Source organism: Eubalaena glacialis, chromosome 4, assembly GCF_028564815.1.
Source record: "Eubalaena glacialis isolate mEubGla1 chromosome 4, mEubGla1.1.hap2.+ XY, whole genome shotgun sequence".
NCBI lineage: Eukaryota > Metazoa > Chordata > Mammalia > Artiodactyla > Balaenidae > Eubalaena > Eubalaena glacialis.
Genome location: NC_083719.1, coordinates 115672992 through 115692540, shown reverse-complemented (window position 1 = coordinate 115692540; position 19549 = coordinate 115672992). Strand labels below are relative to the sequence as shown.

At 43.2% G+C, this 19549-nt stretch overlaps 1 protein-coding gene across 1 annotated transcript in view; it reads left to right on the top strand.

The window, feature by feature from the left end:
* The window catches only part of KLHL3 (kelch like family member 3), a 113581-nt gene that overhangs the window by 68700 nt on the left and 25332 nt on the right, over nucleotides 1–19549 (top strand). Inside the window, exons 7-8 of the mRNA XM_061188220.1 lie at nucleotides 10043–10159; nucleotides 13816–13965. Of these exons, the coding sequence (XP_061044203.1) occupies nucleotides 10043–10159; nucleotides 13816–13965 (267 nt within the window). The remainder of the gene's footprint in view (nucleotides 1–10042; nucleotides 10160–13815; nucleotides 13966–19549) is intronic.

The window sequence follows — 19549 nt, the reverse complement described above, 5'->3', positions numbered from 1 at the left end:
GGTACCAGTGGTAATGGTAATGGTATTGATTTGCCATTGGTAATGGTGAAACAAATCATGGTGTTAATTGCATCTTTCCAGAAACAAAGAAACATGACAATAGATGTACACTCTTAAAACTTGTCTATAGTGACTTTCATTTATTCATATGCTTACATATGGGTTCCTCTTTCTGTAGAATCAGTTTGGAGTGTAGGTATTTTTCACATTATTGATGTTGTGTATCATATTTGGTTCTCAGAAGTTATGTGTAACTTCAGAGTTATGTGATGCTTTTCAGAAAGTATATTACTCATGATCTTGAACCCTTTGGTATGTTTAAGGTTAGCTATGTAATTTTGAGTCTTATTAATGAATAGTGGGGTTTGGCCTGCATTTTCTCTTTGGCAAAACCCATATTTTTTTTTTCCCCTTAATTGCTCACATATTGCTGGAAGTTAAATAGCTGGAAGCTTTTGACAATTAGATGTTTGTCATTTGAACGCTAGCCCTTAAGGCTTTGAAAATTCTGTGATCTGTTCCAAGAGGTTTGGTGATTTCTACTCCCTTTAATTACATTGCGTGTGATAGGCATAATCGCTTGCATGCACAATAGCTTTTTCTTGCGATATAGTGAAATTTTTTGAGTGTATTTGAAGTAGTATCAGGGATCTTCATTTAAGTTAAAATCCAACTGATTTAATGTTAACATTTGCAGAAAATTCAGTTGCGTCGGCAGTCAAATGACCTGTATTCAGCAAAATTTACACTTGAACCGCAGTATCAGTTATATTATGACTTACTTCTCTACCAGCAGCCCACAGGTTTCTTTCAACATATATTATAAAATGCAGCCAGGTTTCAGATGCATCTTAAAACTATGCATCTTAAAATAGAGGAAATGTGGTATCTTACTATTAATGATGATTTTAAGTGTCTGTGGCTGGGCCCAGGCAGCTTGCTTGTTGGAAGTTTGAAAGTATAGGTTCTGCAGCCAGAATAACTGAATTCAATCCTGGCTCCCCTACTTTAACAAGCTGAGTGATTGATCTTGGGCCAGTTATTTATCTCCTACCAGAATGTATACACCATGTATAGTCAGGAATTTTGACTATCTTATGGTTGCTGCTAGAGTGGTGTCAGGTCCATGGTAGATACCAAAAAATATTTCTTGAAGGAATGAATAAAAGAACCTAAGTCTCAGTTTTCTCATCTGTGAAGGTGGGTAATGATAGTGTAGTATCTATCTTATAGAGCTGTTCTGAGGATGAAATGAGGTGATACATGTAACCATTGACTGGGGCCTTTCTCAAGGGGAAGCTCTTCCCGGGCCCCATATTGGTCTGGGTGGTTGGCGTGACCTGCGGCTCTGTGCCAGGCAGGAGCTGAGGGTGGTAGCTGTCTCTGTGTCGCCAGCACCCCCAGCACCACCTGGGCCTCTCCGAGGGCTCAAGTGCTGTTCTTCCTCCAAGAGCACTTGCTTTTGCCCACGACTCATCCCCTTCACTACGCTCAAGCTCCTTGAGGGCTGTGAGGGTACCTTAGCCATCTCTGTGTCACGCACAGTCCTGATACAGAGGCCTGGGAGGCACTAGGAGGTGCTCAGCAGACGTTCCCCGAGGGAATGAAGAGGCAGACTGGGGCCTGACTCTGCCCTGAGCCAGCTGATATTATGGGGATAATTTTAATATTTTTCCAGAGAATAAGGAGAAATGTGGGAACTAGAGGTCGGAGGGAGGCATGGATCTTTGCCATTTTTTCTCCTGTTTTTCCTCCCTGTAGTTTTTGTTTAAAAATTCCTGTTATTTGAGAGAGGACAAGTGGATGTGGTAAGAATCACAAAATCACTAGTTCTTTGGTTAGGACTTTCCTCCCCTCTCCCCTGCTTACCCTTGCCCAGTTAGAGGGAAAACACAGAGAAGCAAGCCCCTCCCAGGCACCTGATTCTTTCCTATGGGAGGTGTCGCAGGGTTAGAGCTAACCCTGTGAGCAGATAGCCTGTTTTTTGCATACCCTTTGCAGACCCGAAGTTCAGCTGTCACCATGGGCAGCCTCATTGACCCAGGGGCAGGGTAAGCAACCTTCCAGGACAAACACACTGCAAGGAGAAGAGATATGACTCCTGAGTTCTACTGCAGTTTTGCCACTGAGTTGCTGGTTATTGGACTTTTCGGAATCTTTGCTTTCCTAGCTGGTAAATGTCTTTCTACTTCTCAAGAATTCCATGCCTTCTTATGAAACACTATTGAGGCTTCTCAGAGTAAGAACTAACGGGGAAATGGCCACATGTTAGATACAGGTCAGGAAGAAATTGGTTGAGTTTCTTCAAAAAATTAGATTAGTGCCAAGTATGTGTTATAGTGAGAAGAACAGGTTAGTTTCTCTCTGCATGATCACATTTTTATGTACTTATATCTCCTAAAACTCTCATCAGGGGACAAATTCTGATATTTTATCTCCTGGAAGGGATTGGACCTTGTCTCCTGGGATCATTCGTGTTGCAGGCTCTCCTGTCTGAATTCCTAGACTCTCCCGCCAGCACCAGTGGTCGGTCTGGGGTGTGGGCAGGAGCTCCTCAGCCAGTAGGCTGGGCTTTAGTGCTTGCTGCTGAGGCATCATCCAGCGCCCAAGGAAGTACCTCCTGTGCTTAGGCCGAGCTGTTGGCAGCCCCGCCACACTCTGAGGTCAGCATTCGAGTTGCCACATCCTCAGCCTGCAGACAATGATGTGGCCTGGGCCCCTGAGTCAGTGTTACTCTTCTTACTGCTCTCCTTTGGAGAGCGCAGTTCAGTAAGTGCCTATGACGGGAGTACCACCACGCTAGGACCAAAAATCTATCTTGGCTGATCACTGTGACTATTTCACACATCGTTGAAAAAAATCTCAGAGTAAGTGAGCTTGGAGTAAGCTCAGAGACATGAGCAAATACAAAGTGCACGGCTCAACTTTTTACAAAGTGCAACACCCACAAAGCCAGCATCCAGATCAAGAAACGGAGCTCCAGGCCTTCCTTCCAGTCACTGCCCACCATCCCGAGAAGCCAAACTACTATTCTGACTTCTCAGTAGATCAGTTTTGCCAGTTTTTGAACTTTGTATAAATGGAATCCTGGTGTGTGCATGCTTTTGTGCCTGACTTCTTTTACCCAGCATACTGTTTTGCATATCATTTCTAATGCTTACAACAGCTCTCAAGGCCATTTGGAGAGGAGGAGACTAAGGCTTATTGACAATAGACAGCTCTGTGATTTGAAGCTGACTGTGTCTGCCACCCAGGCCCCTGGTCTTTATTAATGAACCCCCACCCCGATGGGGACACCCTTACTCATTACTATTCAAGAGCTTGTTGGGAGTTCCCTGGTGGCCTAGTGGTTAGGACTCTGGGCTTTCACTGCCATGGCCCGGGTCGAATCCCTGGTTGGGATCCCGTGAGCTGTTGGACCTTTCCCCTTGCCAGTAAAGGGCTCCCCCCTTTACTCAGTGTGCAGGAACATCTGGCTTGGCTGCCTCAGTAACTTAGGGGGTGGGGTAGAAGGATCGGGTTCATCTGGTATTTTCTGGCCAAGGCTTGTGCTTATGTTGGAGGTGTGAGCCGAGGACTATGAAATCCAACTTCCTCCATCTCCTTTCCACATAGCAACCTCGTAGCACTCAAGAAATTGGTTCTGGAACATGAAGCAGTGAGGAAATGATGCTATTTCTTTGTCTAAAAGTGAAACCCTAAGCGTGCCGTGTGGGCAGCCAATTATTTCATTGTGGGGCCCATGAAAAGTATTTTCATCTGAGTAGACATCACCCTGTCCCATGATTGAGGCCACAGGGTCTCTGCTTAGATTTTACAGACCAGGGGTTGACACAGTTTTCCTTTAAAGGGCCAGATAGTAAATATTTTAGGCTTTGTGGGCCACAGAGTCTCAATTCAGCTCTGCTGTTGAAGTGTGAAAGCAGCCGTAGACAATTTGTCATGAGTGAGTGTGGCTGTGTTCCAAGGAAATTTTATTTACAAAAACAGGTGCATGTGGCCTGTTGGCTGAGGTTTACCAGCTGGGTAGCTGCTGAGAATAACGGGTAAGAGCCTGAGCGCTGGAGATGGGCTGGTGTGGGCCCAGCCCTGCTGCTTTCTGGCTCTGGACTTGGATGAGTCAGTCAATAAGGGGCAGGAGTGTCTACTCAGTGGCCGTCAGGAGAGTCCATGGTTACAGTGTCTCTGGGGAGTGTGGCGCAGGGCCTGGCACAGCACGGACATGCACTGCTGCTGCTGCTACCTGTTGCCCCTTTGCCTTGGCCAGTCCTTTGATGGCAGGGGCCGTTGGGAGCGATTTTAGGCACATAGGCTAGTTGGAAGTTTATTTGCTTATTTTCCAAGCATGACGTCTAGATGAAAAAAAATACGCGGCCTTCTCTAGCTGCTGAGAAGGTCACCGTTGCTGCCGAGTGCTGTGGCTTTCACAGCTGAGTAGGTAAACAGTGCAACTGAGTGGAACCAGTTAGACAAGTCAAGCCAAAAATAAAGATAAGGTTAAATATCAACGTCATTAGACTCAGCCTGCTTTGCAGCTTTTATAACAAAGACTAAGCTGGTTGACAGCGAAGGGCGTGATCAGTAAATCCCACCTACTCAAGGCCTTGCAGTTCATTCTTCGTGAAAGCTTCCTCAACCGGTCACCCGCTCTGTGCCTGGCATTGTGCTTGGTGGCAGAAAGTGCAGGGACAGAGCTGGTACACTTCTCACCCTGCAAGCGTTACAGTCCAGTAAAGGGAAGTGGAAGGAAGTGTGGGTAACCACAGTGCAGGGCAGAACAGGACCATGGCTGCCCACCTCCTAACCCAGCAAAAGCAAGGAGTCTCCAGCATCCTTCGGTCTGTGGCCTGGCTCTGCCCTCCCCACCAAGATACCAGCCTCTGCTTCCCCAATCCTGCTGTCTGTTCCAGCCTGCTTACATGCTTATTCTGAACTCATTTGTCCACTCATTCATTAAAACATATTTGAGTGTGTGTTATGCACCAGCAAGTGAGACAAGGTTCCTGTTCTCAGGGATCTTAAGGGCTACTTGAAGAAACACACAACTGTTTACAAAATAATGTGATAAGGGTGAGACACATAGCTCTGTGACAGTTAATAATTTTAAAAAATGAACTAGACAAGGAGGATTTCCATGGTGTGTGTGTGTGTCCGTGTTTGTACACATATAGGTTATTTTATATAGAAATGATAGCAAACTATACATACATACTGCTCCTTCCCTTCTGTTCCATTCCACTCATCTCTCTTCCCTTCCCTTCCCTTTCTGATGGATTCCTTCCTGATATCTTGTTCAATCTGAGTATGCTCAGCCTGACTTAAGTATATGTTTAGGAAATAGGGCCAAAGCATTATTAACATATCAATACACACAAAAATACAGTTAGGGTAAGAAAAATTGGAGGTTTTTTACCCACCCCGGGAGATATAGCTTTCAACTTTGAATTTTGAAATTGTAAATTTTGTTGTAGGATTGAGATCAAATCGAGAAATTAATTGAGAACAATCAATGTTATACCATGTGGGAGATAGCTGACATACTCAAAATATCCAAATCAAGCACTGAAAATCATTTACACCAGTTTGGTTGTGTTCTTTTCTTCTCCCTTCCACTTTTTATTTTGAAAAATTCCAAGCCTATACTAAAGCTGGAAAGAATGAACATTCATATACTCTTTACCTAGATTCACCACTTGTTAACATTGTGCTTCACTTGCTTTCTCTTTCTCTCTGTATTTAATCTTTTATTTTGCTGAACCATTTAACAGTAAATTGCAGACATCATGACACTTTACCCCTAAGTATTTTAGCTTGCACCTCCTAAGAACAAGGAAATTCCCTTTTCTAGCCATAAACCATTATCATACCAAAGAAATGTAACACTGATACAATAATATATTCTAATATCTAGTCAGCATTCAAATTTCCTAACAGTCTCAGAAAAAGTCTTTCATGGTTGTTTCTTTTTAATCCATGATTCAAACAAGGATCATGCCTCCCGTTTAGTTCTCATGTCTCTAAATCCCCTTAATCTAGAACTATCTCCCTGCCTTTTTTTTTTTTTTTTTCTTAAGTGTTTTTCATAATGCTAACAGTTTCGAAGAATCCAGGACACCTGTGTTGTAGAGTGTCCCACACATGGAGTTGTCTGATTGTTTCCTCACTATAAGATTCAGGTTAAACATTTTAGAAAGAATACTACCTAGGGGATGTTGTTTCCCTCTCATTAAATCACATTCAGGAATGTATTGGGTTGGCCAAAAGGTTCGTTCGGTTTTTTCCATAAGATGGCTCTAGTAGCACTTAGTTTTTTGTTTTCCTTTTTTTAAGATTTATTATTTATTTATTTTTAAAATTTATTTTTGGCTGCATCAGGTCTTGGTTGCGGCACATGGCATCTTTGTTGAGGCATGTGGGATCTTTTGTTGCAGCGTGTGGGCTCTTTGCTGCGGCACGTGGGCTTCTCTCTAGTTGTGGCATGTGGGTTTTTTTCTCTCTCTAGTTGTGTCACGCGGGCTCCAAGGTGCGTGGGCTCTGTAGTTGTGGCGTTCGGGCTCCAGAGCATGTGGGCTCTGTAGTTTGTGGCATGCAGGCTCTCCAGTTGAGGTGCGCAAGCTCAGTAGTTGTGGCACACAGGCTTAGTTGCCCTGTGGCATGTGGAATCTTAGTTCCCTGACCAGGGATCGAACCTGCATTCCCTGCATTGGAAGGCGGATTCTTTACCACTGGACCACCAGGGAAGTCCCACTTAGTTGTCTTTAACTTCATTTGAAACAACTTTGTTAGATTGTATTGTGACAGCTGTCATATTTGCATGCATTTAAAAAAAAAGACATCAAAATTGGTGAATTTTTGTGTAGCCATTTTAATATTGAAGATGGAAGGAAAAAAGCAACATTTTCAGCATATTATGCTTTCTTATTTCAAGAAAGGTAAAAACCAACTGAAATGCAAAAAAAGGTTTGTGCAGTGTATGGAGACGGTGCTGTGACTGATCGAACGTGTCAAAAGTGGTTTGTGAAGTTTTGTGCTGGAGATTTCTCGCTGGGCGATGCTCCACGGTTGGGTAGACCAGTTGAAGTTGATAGCGATCAAATCGAGACATTAATTGAGAACAATCAACGTTGTATTACGTGGGAGAGAGCTGACTTATTCAAATACCCAAATCAAGTGTTGAAAATCATTTGCACGAGCTTGGTTGTGTTCATCGCTTTGATGTTTGGGTTCCACATAAGTTAAACGAAAAAAACCTTCTTGACCACATTTCTGCATGTGATTCTCCACTTCAGTGTAATGAAAACGTTCTGTTTTTAAAGCAAATTGTGACGGGAGATGAAAAGCGGATAGTGTACAATAATGTGGAACGGAAGAGATCGTGGGGCAAGCGAAATGAACCACCACCAACCACACCAAAGGCCCGTCTTCATCCAAAGAAGGTGATGTTGTGTATATGGTGGGATTGGAAGGGAGTCCTCTATTATGAGCTCCTTCCGGAAAACCAAACAATTAATTCCCACAAGTACTGCTCCCAATTAGACCAACTGAAAGCAGCATTCAACGAAAAGCCTCCAGAATTAGTCAACAGAAAATGCATAATCTTCCATCAGGATAACGCAAGACCGCATGTTTCTTTGATGACCAGGCAGAAACTGTTACAGCTTGGCTGGCAAGTTCTGATTCATCAGCCGTATTCACCAGACATTGCACCTTCGGATTTCCATTTATTTCGGTCTTTACAAAATTCTCTTAATGGAAAAAAATTCAATTTCCTGGAAGACTGTAAAAGGCACCTGGAACAGTTCTTTGCTCAAAAAGATACCAAGTTTTGGGAAGATGCAATTATGAAGTTGCCTGAAAAATGTCAGAAGGTAGTGGAACAAAACGGTGAATATATTGTTCAATAAAGTTGTTGGTGAAAATGAAAAATGTGTCTTTTATTTTTACTTAAAAACTGAAGGCACTTCTTGGCTAACACAATAATATAAATTTGTCCTATTTATTAGTGGTGCTGACTTTGACCACTTGTTAAAGGTGGTATCTGTCAGATATACCCTTTTGAAGCTCCCCCACTCTCCCCATGTAATGAATAAGTAATCTGTCAGGTGGCACTTTGAGAACCGTGAATATCTTTTTTCCCAACAACTTTTCACCCAATGATTTCAGCATCTCTGGACGATCTTTGCTGAATCAGTTATTACATTGGTGGTTGCAAAACAATGTTTTTCTAATTCTGTCATCCCTTTTACCTTATTAGAAGGCCTTTTTCTGGGAAGAGCAGCCCTTCCCACACTTTTTAAAGTGTCCTTATGGACTCATGGATTCTTTTTTTATTCTTTGGGTTATGATTCATTACTATCCTTTTCTTTTAACTAAAAATATTTTAAATTGAGGTATGATTTACACACAGTGAAATGTATAGATATTAAGTATAAAATTAAATTCATTTTTTTTTTAAAGTTTTTAATCATTTATTTATTTATTTATTTTTGGCTGTGCTGGGTCTTCGTTTCTGTGCGAGGGCTTTCTCTAGTTGCGGCAAGCGGGGGCCACGCTTCATCGCGGTGCGTGGGCCTCTCATTATCGCGGCCTCTCTTGTTGCGGAGCACAGGCTCCAGACGCGCAGGCTCAGTAATCGTGGCTCACGGGCCTAGTTGCTCCGTGGCATGTGGGAATCTTCCCAGACCAGGGCTCGAACCCGTATCCCCTGCATTGGCAGGCAGACTCTCAACCACTGCGCCACCAGGGAAGCCCCTAAAATTAAATTCATTTTGACAAATGCATACGCTTACATAGCTCCCGCCCTATCAAGATAAAGAACATACCCATTACCAGAAGAAGTTTCCTTTGGCCCCTTCCCAGTCAGCGCAGAACTGATTTCTTCATCATTCTTTTTGATGTTTAAATTGTCCTGAACGACGGCAATGAAAAAGCGCCATCTAGCTCGCTCTGTGTCTGTTCCTTGTGTCCCCCTTAATCTTTGAGCACTTTCTTGCTTTCTGGCACAAGAAAGTGTTTTGTCTTATTACTAGTTGTTATTGTTATTATTGTTTTTTAGCAGCTGAAAATATCCCATGGTATCGATACTAGTTTAATAATTTCTCCACTAGTGGATTTTGGATTGTTTCCTTTTTTATCCTGTTACAAAAACGCTGCAGCAAACATCTTGGAACACATATTCTTGCACCACTTTTGTGAATGTTTTTGTTGATTAGAGCTCTAGAAGTGATATTTCTAGGTCAAAGATATGCACATTTGAATTTTTGATTGATATTGCCAAATTCTTCCTTCCCTTCTTAAGCTGCGTTAGTTAAGTTTCCATTAACAGTGGTGGTTTCCCCGCTGTCTTACCAACATTGAAGTTTATGTGTCTCTGTGTATACGGTGGTGCAGAGTTTGAATTTGAACTTAACCTTGAGTAAGGCAAACATCCAAACCATAGATTCCCCTTTTTGGCTCCAAGCCCCATTTTGATTTGTATAGAAATGAAATCTCTCCTCAAAGGAGAGGTTTGACCCAAGGAGAAATTTTTGCCATTTCTGTCATTCAGTGTCACATTCACCATTACAGCCAGCTTTTGCAGAGGATATCTTTATTGTTTTTATTCTGCATTAAATGAACATGGGAGATAGATGAAGAGACGGGGATGTGTGATGGGGATGATGACATTGCCCCCAGGGCTTCTGGTCCTCTTAGACAGTCTTTGTAAAATTTGGTTCAGAGTTACTGCTCTGTATTTCTACCCTGAGGTAACTGTTGTAATTGATTTTTGTTTTGCGATGAACCTTGATGATTCTGTGTTTGGGGTAGCAGGTTTTTCTTAGCGTACCTGTGTGTGTGTGAGAGAGAGAGAGCACTCTCTGACGTCAGATAGTAGAGACTTTGTGTTTTTAAGTATTAAATTTAAAGGTGTTTAAATTAGCTTAAACACCTTTGTGGATGACTTGTAACTTTTCTTTCTTTTTTCAGGTTGAGGAAGTTGTTTGAAAGCTGTTTAAAGTTATTGTCTCTTTGCAAAAGTTACCTATGTTGATTTTCCTTACAGGTATTTGAAGCTGTGATTTCATGGATCAATTACGAGAAAGAAACCCGTTTGGAGCACATGGCAAAGCTGATGGAACACGTCCGTCTCCCTCTCTTACCAAGGGATTACCTTGTCCAGGTGAGTGCTGTGTGAAGAACCAAGCGCTTCCCTGCTCACCCAGGCCTCCTAGGAGTAGCAGTGGGCAACCCCGGTTGTATGGAGTGGTGAGTTTCATGGGTCTTTTCTGTGGAGTGAGGGCACCAACCCACTGGGTTCAGTGTGAGGCATGGTAGTGTAAGGTTTAAGAGCATAGGTTTGAGAATGAGACACTTAGGTTTAGTTCCTCCTCTTCTATTTCTTAGCTTTAAGCCTCAGTTTCTTTTTCTCTAGAAGGGAAATTATACTAGAGCCCAGCAGGGTTGTTGTGAGGACCAAAGGAGTTGTAAGGATGCAGTTCAGGTGTTAGCATGGCGCTGGGGATAACACATGTTCAACAGAAGTTATTAGCTGCTTTTGTTGTACAGGACTGAAGCAAGAAGGGTCATTTCCATCATGTTTCTATGTTCCCTTTTTGCCTTCGTGTTAGGCAACTTGGGGCCCAGTTCAGGACTGTAAAAACCAGCTCTTCACAAGTGCCTGGAATACATACTGCATCTGCTTCCTCTAAAACATGGCGCCACATATTTTCTCATTTAATCCTTGTAACAACCCTGTGAGCAGAGGTTAAAATCCCCTTTTTACAAATGTGGGCTTTGAGGCTTATGGAGGTTGGGATTTATCTGGAGTCACCAGCTAGTAGGTGGCAGGGTCAGGATTCAAATCCAAGTCTGTCTGGCTCTAGAGCACCCACCTTCCCTAAGCAGGTGCCACCTTTAATACTTTCTCTTCTGTTTGTATATTACATGACTTAACTTTGTAGTGTCAGTGGCATTAGATGTTTTCCAAGCAGGCAGAGGATAAAACTTAAATAGATAAATAACAAGTGCCAAGGCAGTAGGCCAGCCCTCAGCCATCCTCAAGAAGTCTCTGCGAGGAATGGCAGATGTGAAGCCAGGATAAGAGGAGGTTCAGCAGCCCAGCAGCTGAGCTCTGTCACTTCTTGACCGTAAGACACTGGGCGAATCCTCAACCTTGCTAAGCCTCTGTCTTCTCATCTGGTGAAAATAGCCCCTGCCCTTATAGGGTCGTTTGGGGATAGAATGAGATAAACCATGTAAAGCCTACAACCCTGTGTTCAGTGATATCTCTGTTGTTTTCACGACCACTGCTACCGTTGGTAGTAGCGGGAGAGAGTATCCTTACCAACACTTATAAAGTCCTCAGCTTGTGATGCTGTTGATCACAGGCCTCAGGAGTCAGTAGAATGTTCTCTGAATCTCTGAACCTTAGCCCTCTTCTCAGGGGCTGGGGCGTATATTCTCAAGCCTTCAGACGTGCCCTGCGTTTTACACTTTGGATGGCACCACTGCCACCTGGTGGCCGCACATCCTTCGTGTAGGAGAGGCCCCCTCAGCAGAGGTACCGAACCCACCTGAGCTCCCCGTGTCAGAGCCAAACCTCCCACTATCCTGAGTGGGGCCTGACCACCGGTGAAGGTGGACACCTGGCCTCCAGCGCAGTCTCACTTTCACAAGGAGGAAGGGCGGCTCGTGGACTTGGGTTCCGGAGAAAGCTAAAGGGGCTTTAGATACCCCTACGCACAACCTCCGTCAGGTGCCCACAATGGAAACTTAATGAAGACTTTAGGAAATAGTTCCTGGGTTATTAGGGCAAGGTCAGGTTTAGATCTGGAGAAGAAGGAGGTCAGAGACAATGTGCATGAGAACTGTTGTGTGGGACTTTTTTTTTTTTTTAAGGTTTTTTTTGTTTCCAGAACACCTCTGGAAGGAGATGTTTCATTAACACTCATTTGACCTTGAAACGTCAAACTAGTCTAACCACTGGGCATGGCTGATGGTAGAGGAGGAGGAGGAGAGAAAGGAAAGCTCTGGGCAGACCTGTACCAACACTGACTTCTGGGGGAGTTGTTTTGTTGTTGTTGTTGCTGTTTTCTTTTAATAGCTAACACTTATTAGGCTTTTATTAAAAATTTACAAATATTGTGCCAAGTGTATAACACGCCATATCTTATTTAAAAATTTGTCCTTGTGATAAAATATGTACAATATAAACTTCATCATTGTAACCATTTTAAGTGTACAGTTCAGTGGCATTAATTGCATTCACTGTGCTGTACAACCATCACCATACCCATTTCTAAAACTTTTTCATCATCCCAAATTGAAACTCTGTACCCACGAAGTACTAACTCTCTCAGGGAGCTTTTCATTCAAGCCGAGTGAGTTCTTTGGGAGAAGTAGCTATTCATGCATTTTTCCTTCTTCCCAAGCTTTTAAAGAGATCCTCTCCCACCCTTTTTAATTTTTAACTGACCCCAAACGTTTATGATTTGTCCCTACCTGCCTCAATCCCTCAGTAGGAGGGAAAAAAACCTTCCAAGAAAACGGAGTGTCCCTGGGGATCGTCTGCGGGGAAGGAGGTCCAGAGATAACAGAGGCGCTCTCACTGATCCTTCTTTTCCTGCCATCTCCAACACTGCCCAGCAGGTGATGGCCCTGGCCACGTTCCCATTCCTAGTTACAGGTGGGGGACCCAGGAGCGGCTCAGCCAGGCCTGTGCATGACAGCTTGAGGGCTGAGATAATTGAGGTGGGGAGGCCCTTCTCATTCTCTGACTGGACCTGAGGGCCTCTGGGTCAGAACCCTTGTCTTGTGCATCATTTTCTCCCTGGGGTCCAGCACTAAGCTGCCCAACCAGGAGACATTCAATCACTGTTAGCTGCTGAATGGAGCTGACCTTGCCAACAGCTCCCAAACAGTCCAGCAAAGAAGACATGAAGTAGCCTCCGAAGACCACACTACCCCTTACAGATATGCCACGTGGCAATCTGACCTGTGCCCAAGGGTGGAGATTTGAGAGTCAGGGTACCAGCATGGTTCACCCTTAGCTTTGCTTGTGAAATATTTAGGCCTACACTTGCTGAGCACCTGCTTAAGTCCTTGGCTCTAGAATAAGGCATGGAGAAGCCACTGCCCCAGCTTAGATGGGGTCCAAGTGGAGGTCAGTTGGTGGGACTTTTGTGCAGGACATTCTTTCTGCTCTGATACCACTGCTCTGTTGGAGAGTGCCTCACTGGACACTTCTCCCTGAGGCTTGCACTGTAAGATAATGAATATGAATTCTTCTTCTTGAATATCACCTTATTATACCCAGTGCCTCCAAAGGTTGGCCGATGCATCCCACCATTTTCCTCTTTCCCTCCCTCTCCTTCTCTCAAATATCTGGCCACTTGCCTTAAACATTATAATCTGTTCCAACCAGAAGGCATGTGGAAAGAAGCTTTAGGGACAATCAGTTGTCTTTGTTTTGCATAATCTCATTAAGCCTATAAACAAACAAACAAACACAACCTGTGAGGTTGTGGGGGACTTTAATATGCCCATCTTACATCTTACAGGTGAGGAAACTGAGGATCAGAGGAGTTAAATGGTAGAGCTGGAATTTGTATCCCTGTCTGCTTGATGCCAGAGCTTAATCACTTACTCCATTGTGCTCTTGAGATGCAGGAGGTGGGCACTAAGCTGTAACTCTGTGGACCTTTGTCTTAGGGTCTGAGATGGTGCAGTGTGGGAACGAATGAGTGTGAGAGTACAGGAATGACTCAGCCCAGGGAGATGGCTTGGGAAATGGGGCCGAGTTCTGCACCAGGATCACCTATGGGTTATTACCTCTAGACAGTTGAAGAAGAAGCTTTGATAAAGAATAACAACACTTGTAAGGACTTCCTCATCGAGGCCATGAAATATCATCTGCTCCCTCTGGATCAGAGGCTCTTGATTAAAAACCCAAGGACCAAGCCCAGGACTCCAGTTAGCCTGCCCAAGGTAAGCCTCAGCCCAGTCACTGCCAAGAGTTGGAACTGTGATCTGGGAAAATGGCCTTGTACTCCTGTCTCCAAGTCTCTCCTCACCCATGGCTGCCCTGCATCTCGGTTGTATTTACCACCTAGGAGATGGAGTCTGCTGGTTCCTCGTGAATCTGCTGGTACCTCTCTCTTCCGGGGTCTTCCTTTCCTAAGGGTTTCAAGGTAACCTTCACTGTCACCAGGGAGGTTTGAGAATAACTCAGGTCTCTTTCTTCTTCCCTTCCTGTTTTACACCATGGTTTGGACTCTGTTTCTTTTGAAAACAGAGGAGTAGCTGGGTGGGTCTTGACGTAGTGATGGCCACAGCAGTCCTCTTTCTAGGCCATTCTTTGAGTCAGAACAGTCCTAGTCTGGTTTCTCCCCTCACCACAGAGCCATAAAGGACAATTAGGGCTGCCAGAGGAGAAAGGGGCCCTTAAGGAGTCCTACAGGTAAGGAAGTGGGGGAAAGATATGGGGGAAATGAGAGCGTGTGAGGGGGCAGCCAGGGGGAGGGAAGGATGAGCGTAGGAGGGGACACCATGATGGAGGGTCTGTGCTGGGTACTGGCGCTCTGGTTCCCTGCAAGTCCCCTCCCCTCCGTGGTCCTCAGGTTCCTCACCTGTAGAATGAAGGATGCTGCACTAGATGGTCTCTAAAGGCCTTTCTAGCTTGGCATTCGAGTCGTCTTTCCAGGATCCTAACGTGAAGTCTAGGGGGAGGTCCCAGCCAACCCAGGAGGAAGGGTAGAGGAGAGGAATGAGTCGTGTTGGCTCATCCACTACAAGTAGGCAGTACCCAGGGATTACCTAGGTCCTTGCCTTGTCCTTCTCTTCCTCTTTGCGGTTGGCTGCCTTACTCCTCGCCTGCTGCTTCCAGGAAGGGTTTCACGGGGCTAGAGAAGCATGTTGTCCAAGACCAGATATTTGGATTTTCCGAGGTTTGCTTCTCTCCACTCTGCTCTGTGACCCCAGATCGTGGAGAACATAGTGGTTGCAATGTGAACAAAGGTTACAAATGTCCCAGATAATAATATAAGCAGCTGACATTTATTGAGTACTTACTGTGTGCCAAGCAGTGAGCTGAAGATATCGCATAGAAAGTAGAGGCAGTTATCCTAGTTCAGGAAGGAGGAAACTGAGGGTCAGAGAGATTAAGTGACTTGCCCAAAGTCAACACAGCTAATGTGGTGGAACCAGGTTTTTTTTGGTTTTGTTTTAATAAATTTATTTATTTTATTTATTTATTTTTGGCTGCGTTGGGTCTTCATTGCTGCGCGCGGGCTTTCTCTAGTTGTGGCGAGCGTGGGCTACTCTTCGTTGTGGTGCGTGGGCTTCTCATTGCGGTGGCTTCTCTTGTTGCAGAGCACGGGCTTTAGGTGCACGGACTTCAGTAGTTGTGGCACGCGGGCTCAGTAGTTGTGGCGCATGGGCTTAGTTGCTCCGCGGCATGTGGGATCTTCCCAGACCAGGGCTCGAACCCGTGTCCCCTACATTGGCAGGCGGATTCTTAACCACTGTGCCACCAGAAAAGCCCCCTGGAACCAGGTTTTGAATTGAGTCTTTCTCCCGCTCCAAACCTGTTCTTGAACCCTTACCATCCTGCACCTGCTCCACCTTTGTAAACCTGATTTTTACCTACCTGTCTGCCTCCTGTTGCACAGTGCCAGCCAGGAGGGGCAGCCACAGGGCATGGGTCTCAGCCTTGGGACCATTTGCCTTATTGCATGTTGATGGGTTTTGTTTTGTTGGAACGTTGCATCAAAACTTCTTCATATTTTTCAAAGTGAAAATAACTTAGCTTTCTTTGATTATAGAAATGTATGCTCATTGTAGATTATTAAAAGGATACTGCGATTTCGAAATAAAGTAAAAATCACCTGAAATCCCTCCACCCAGGGACAGTCACTGCTATCATTTGGATGAATTTTCTTCCAGACCTATCTCTGTGCACTTATTCACAAATAGGTCAAACTGTACACTTTTAGATAAATGGACTCTTGCTGCACAGATTGAAATCTTTTTCTCCTACTCAACCAGATGCTACAGACTGCATTCAATGTTATCAGTATAGGTAAAAACAGCATTTAAATTGTAATAGGTGCATGGCATTTATTATATTTATGTGCTATTATTTGTGTAACTGTTATCTATTGATGGGCCTTGCAATAATTTCCATTTTTTTAAATATCTAAACATATATGTGTCAAATATCCTTTAAAAGATGGCATCTTGTTTTGGTTTGCATTTCTTTAATTGTGAGTAAGATTAATCTTGGTTTCATAGGATTATTGGCATTTGTATATTTGGGGGGTGTGGAAATTCCCTGTTCATGTCCTTTGCCCATTTTTCTGTTAGACTGTATTTTTTTTATTAATGGTTTTTACATGCTCTTTTTAAAGAGTTTAGGTCCTTGTATGTGTTTTACATATTTTTTTCTTAGTTTGTAGTTTGTCTCTAAACTTGTTTGTAACATTTTGAATCCCGAAAAATAATAAGTAGTCAAATTAATCTATCTTCTGCTTTATAGCTTAGGTTTTGCTTAGAAATGTTTTCCCTGCTCTGAGATTTAAAAAAAAATACTCTGTGTTTTCTTCAAGTACTTTTATGATTTCTGTTTTACGTTTGAATCTTTGATGCACTTAGAATTTGTTTTGGTGTAAAGAGTGAGGGTAGGAATTCAGGTTTATTTGTATTGCAGATCATGAGGCTGTTGCCTCAAAGTTATCTTATTAAATAATCTCTCTCTCCCACGGACTTGAATATCACCTTCATTATGATCTAAATTTCTGCCAGTTTTGTGTCTGGAGAATATTGATTCTAAGGTGCACTGTTGTTTTGTGTGCAGGCGTTTTTTTAATATCCTGGGTTTTCAGCTGGCCTTATTGCTTGTCTGTGACTTTTCTCTTTGAAAACTGAGGTTCTCATCCTATCTAATATCAGGTTAATGACGTCTTTTCCTGGGGAGTGTATTCTGGAGCTAAGGAAATGGTGCAGAGCTGGCCCATTTTCTTTGTGTGGTGACCCTACCCAGTGGCCTCTCCTTTTCTAGGCTCCACGTCTGGCTTTTACCGCATACACCCATGAAAAGACAGTTTTGAAAATCAAAGCCAAGTTTGTGTCTGAGCCTGGACTAAGCATGCTTGAGACAACCCTCCCCCCGCCCCCCACCTCTGCAACATACCTTGTGTCCCTTCCCAGATATTGAGTCTATAATTGAGAAGAATCCACCCCTTGTTTCAGGAGGCCAAAGTTGTCCCCTGTCGCCTCTACTCCTTAGGAACCATTTATTTTCCAAATGAAAATGTTTAGGTTTCTGAGCACATAGCCTTCTGCAGGCGACTGGAACCATGATTTCCTTTGAATCTGTTGAAGGAATTTTAAAAAAGGCGTTGCTGCTCTTTGCCTCATTGTTCCCCCAGCTTTAATCCTTAAATGATTTAAGGTTATATTGTCCACGCTGCTTCTCAGACTCTACTCCTGTCACCATTGTGTGGGCACTTGAATTAACAAGATCCCCACTGTGGGTTTGAGGAGTGGGGTGTGCTGAGGGGAGCTGTCACTTTGAGGATTATGGACTGTGCCTTATCTCATTAAATCATGATAATAATAGGTCAGTGCTAGTCATATCCCTACTTTACAGAGTTTAATCAGAGAGGTTAAGTAACTTGCCCAGTGACACAGCTAGTAAGTGCAGAGCTGGGGTTTGAACAAGGTCTGTTCCACTCCAAAGTCTCGTACCAAACTGCCTTCAGGGACAGGTTTTCAGGTTTTGGTGGCAGATAAAAAAAGATTCTTTTCTTTCTCTTCCTTTTCTTTTCTCTTTTCTGTCTTTTCCCTTCCCTCCCCCTATTTTCCCTTCCTCCCTCCCTCCCTCCATCCCTTCCTTCCTTCCCTTCATCTTTCTTTTTTTCTTTTTCTTTCGCATCAAAATATTCTTTAATTAAAGCTCTGAAATATCTCATTCATCTCATTGAGATGCATTTCTAATACATTTACTTCTTTTTTTTAAAGTTAAGACTTTATATTTTTAGAGCAGTTTTAGATTCATAGCAAAATTGAGGGGGGGACTTCCCTGGTGGTCCAGTGGTTAAGACTCTACGCTCCCAATGCAGGGGCCCTGGGTTCAATCCCTGGTCAGGGAACTAGATCCCGCATGCCGCAGCTAAGAGCCTGCATGCTGCAACTAAAGATCTCATGTGCCACAATGCAGATCCTGCATGCAGCAACAAAGATCCCGCGGGCTGCATCAAGACCCGGCGCAGCCAAATAAATAAGTAAATAAATAAATATTTTTTAAAAAATTGAGCGGAAGGTACAGAGATTCCCCATATACCTTCTGCCCCCGCACATGCGTAGCTTTCCTCATTATCAACATCCCATATTTTTTTAAATTCCTATTTATTGAGGTACAATAACTTATTCACAGTAAAATTTGCTCTTTTTAAAAAGGGATGCAGTTTGATGAATTTTGACAAATGCGCGCAGTCATATATCCACCATCCTCATCAAAATATACAATATTTTAATCACTCCAAAAAGTTCCCTTGTGCTGCTTTGTAGTCAAGCGCCTTCTCCCACCCCCAGCTCCTGACAGCTACTGATCTGATTTCTGTCCTTAAAGTCTTCTCTTTTCTAGAACGTCATAAATGTATTGTAATTATGCCATATGTAGCCTTTTGAGCTTGCCTTATTTCTCTTAGCATCATGTTTTTGAGATTCATCCATGTTGTTGCATGTATTAAGAGTTAATTCCTTTACATTGCTAAGGAATATTCCATTGTGTGGATGTACTGTAATTTGTTTATCCATTTACTGGTTGATGGACATTTGGGTGTTCAGTTTTTGGCTATTACAAATAAAGCTGCTTTGAACATTCACTTACAGATTTTTGTGTGGACATGTATTTTAATTTCTCTTGGGTAAATACTTTAAATTCTCTTGGGAGTAGGATTGTTGGGCTGAATGGTAACTATAAGTTTAACTTTTTCAGAAATTGCTAAACTGTTTTTCAAGATGACTGTGCCATTGTGCTTTCCCATCAGCAACATATGAGAGTTCTTGTTACTCCACTGTCTCACCACTCCTTGTATTATCTATTTAAAAAAAATTTGGCCATTCTAGTAGGTATGTGGTCGTATCTCACTGTGGTTTTAATGTGCATTTCTCTAATGATTAATGATGTTGAGCATCTTTTCATGTGCTTATTTGACATTTGTTTGTCTTCTTTGGTGAAGTCTTTGTTCAAATCTTTCCCCATTTAAAAAATTATTTTCTAATTATTGAGTTGTAAGAGTTCTTTATAGGTCTGGCCAACTCAAAGTCTTTGCTTTTGACCATGACGTGGTACTAACCCCACAAAGATGATAGGAGCAGGTCTAATTGCTGAGCACGTGCCAAGCACTGAGCTGAGTGATTTACATTTATTATCTAATAGGATTTTCAAAATTGTCATTATCCCCCTTTTACACATGGGGAAATTGGATCTCGGGTTATGTCACCTACTCGCTGTGTATTAGTTATCAATTTCTGCATTTCAGATTACCCTAACCTTGGCGGCTTAACA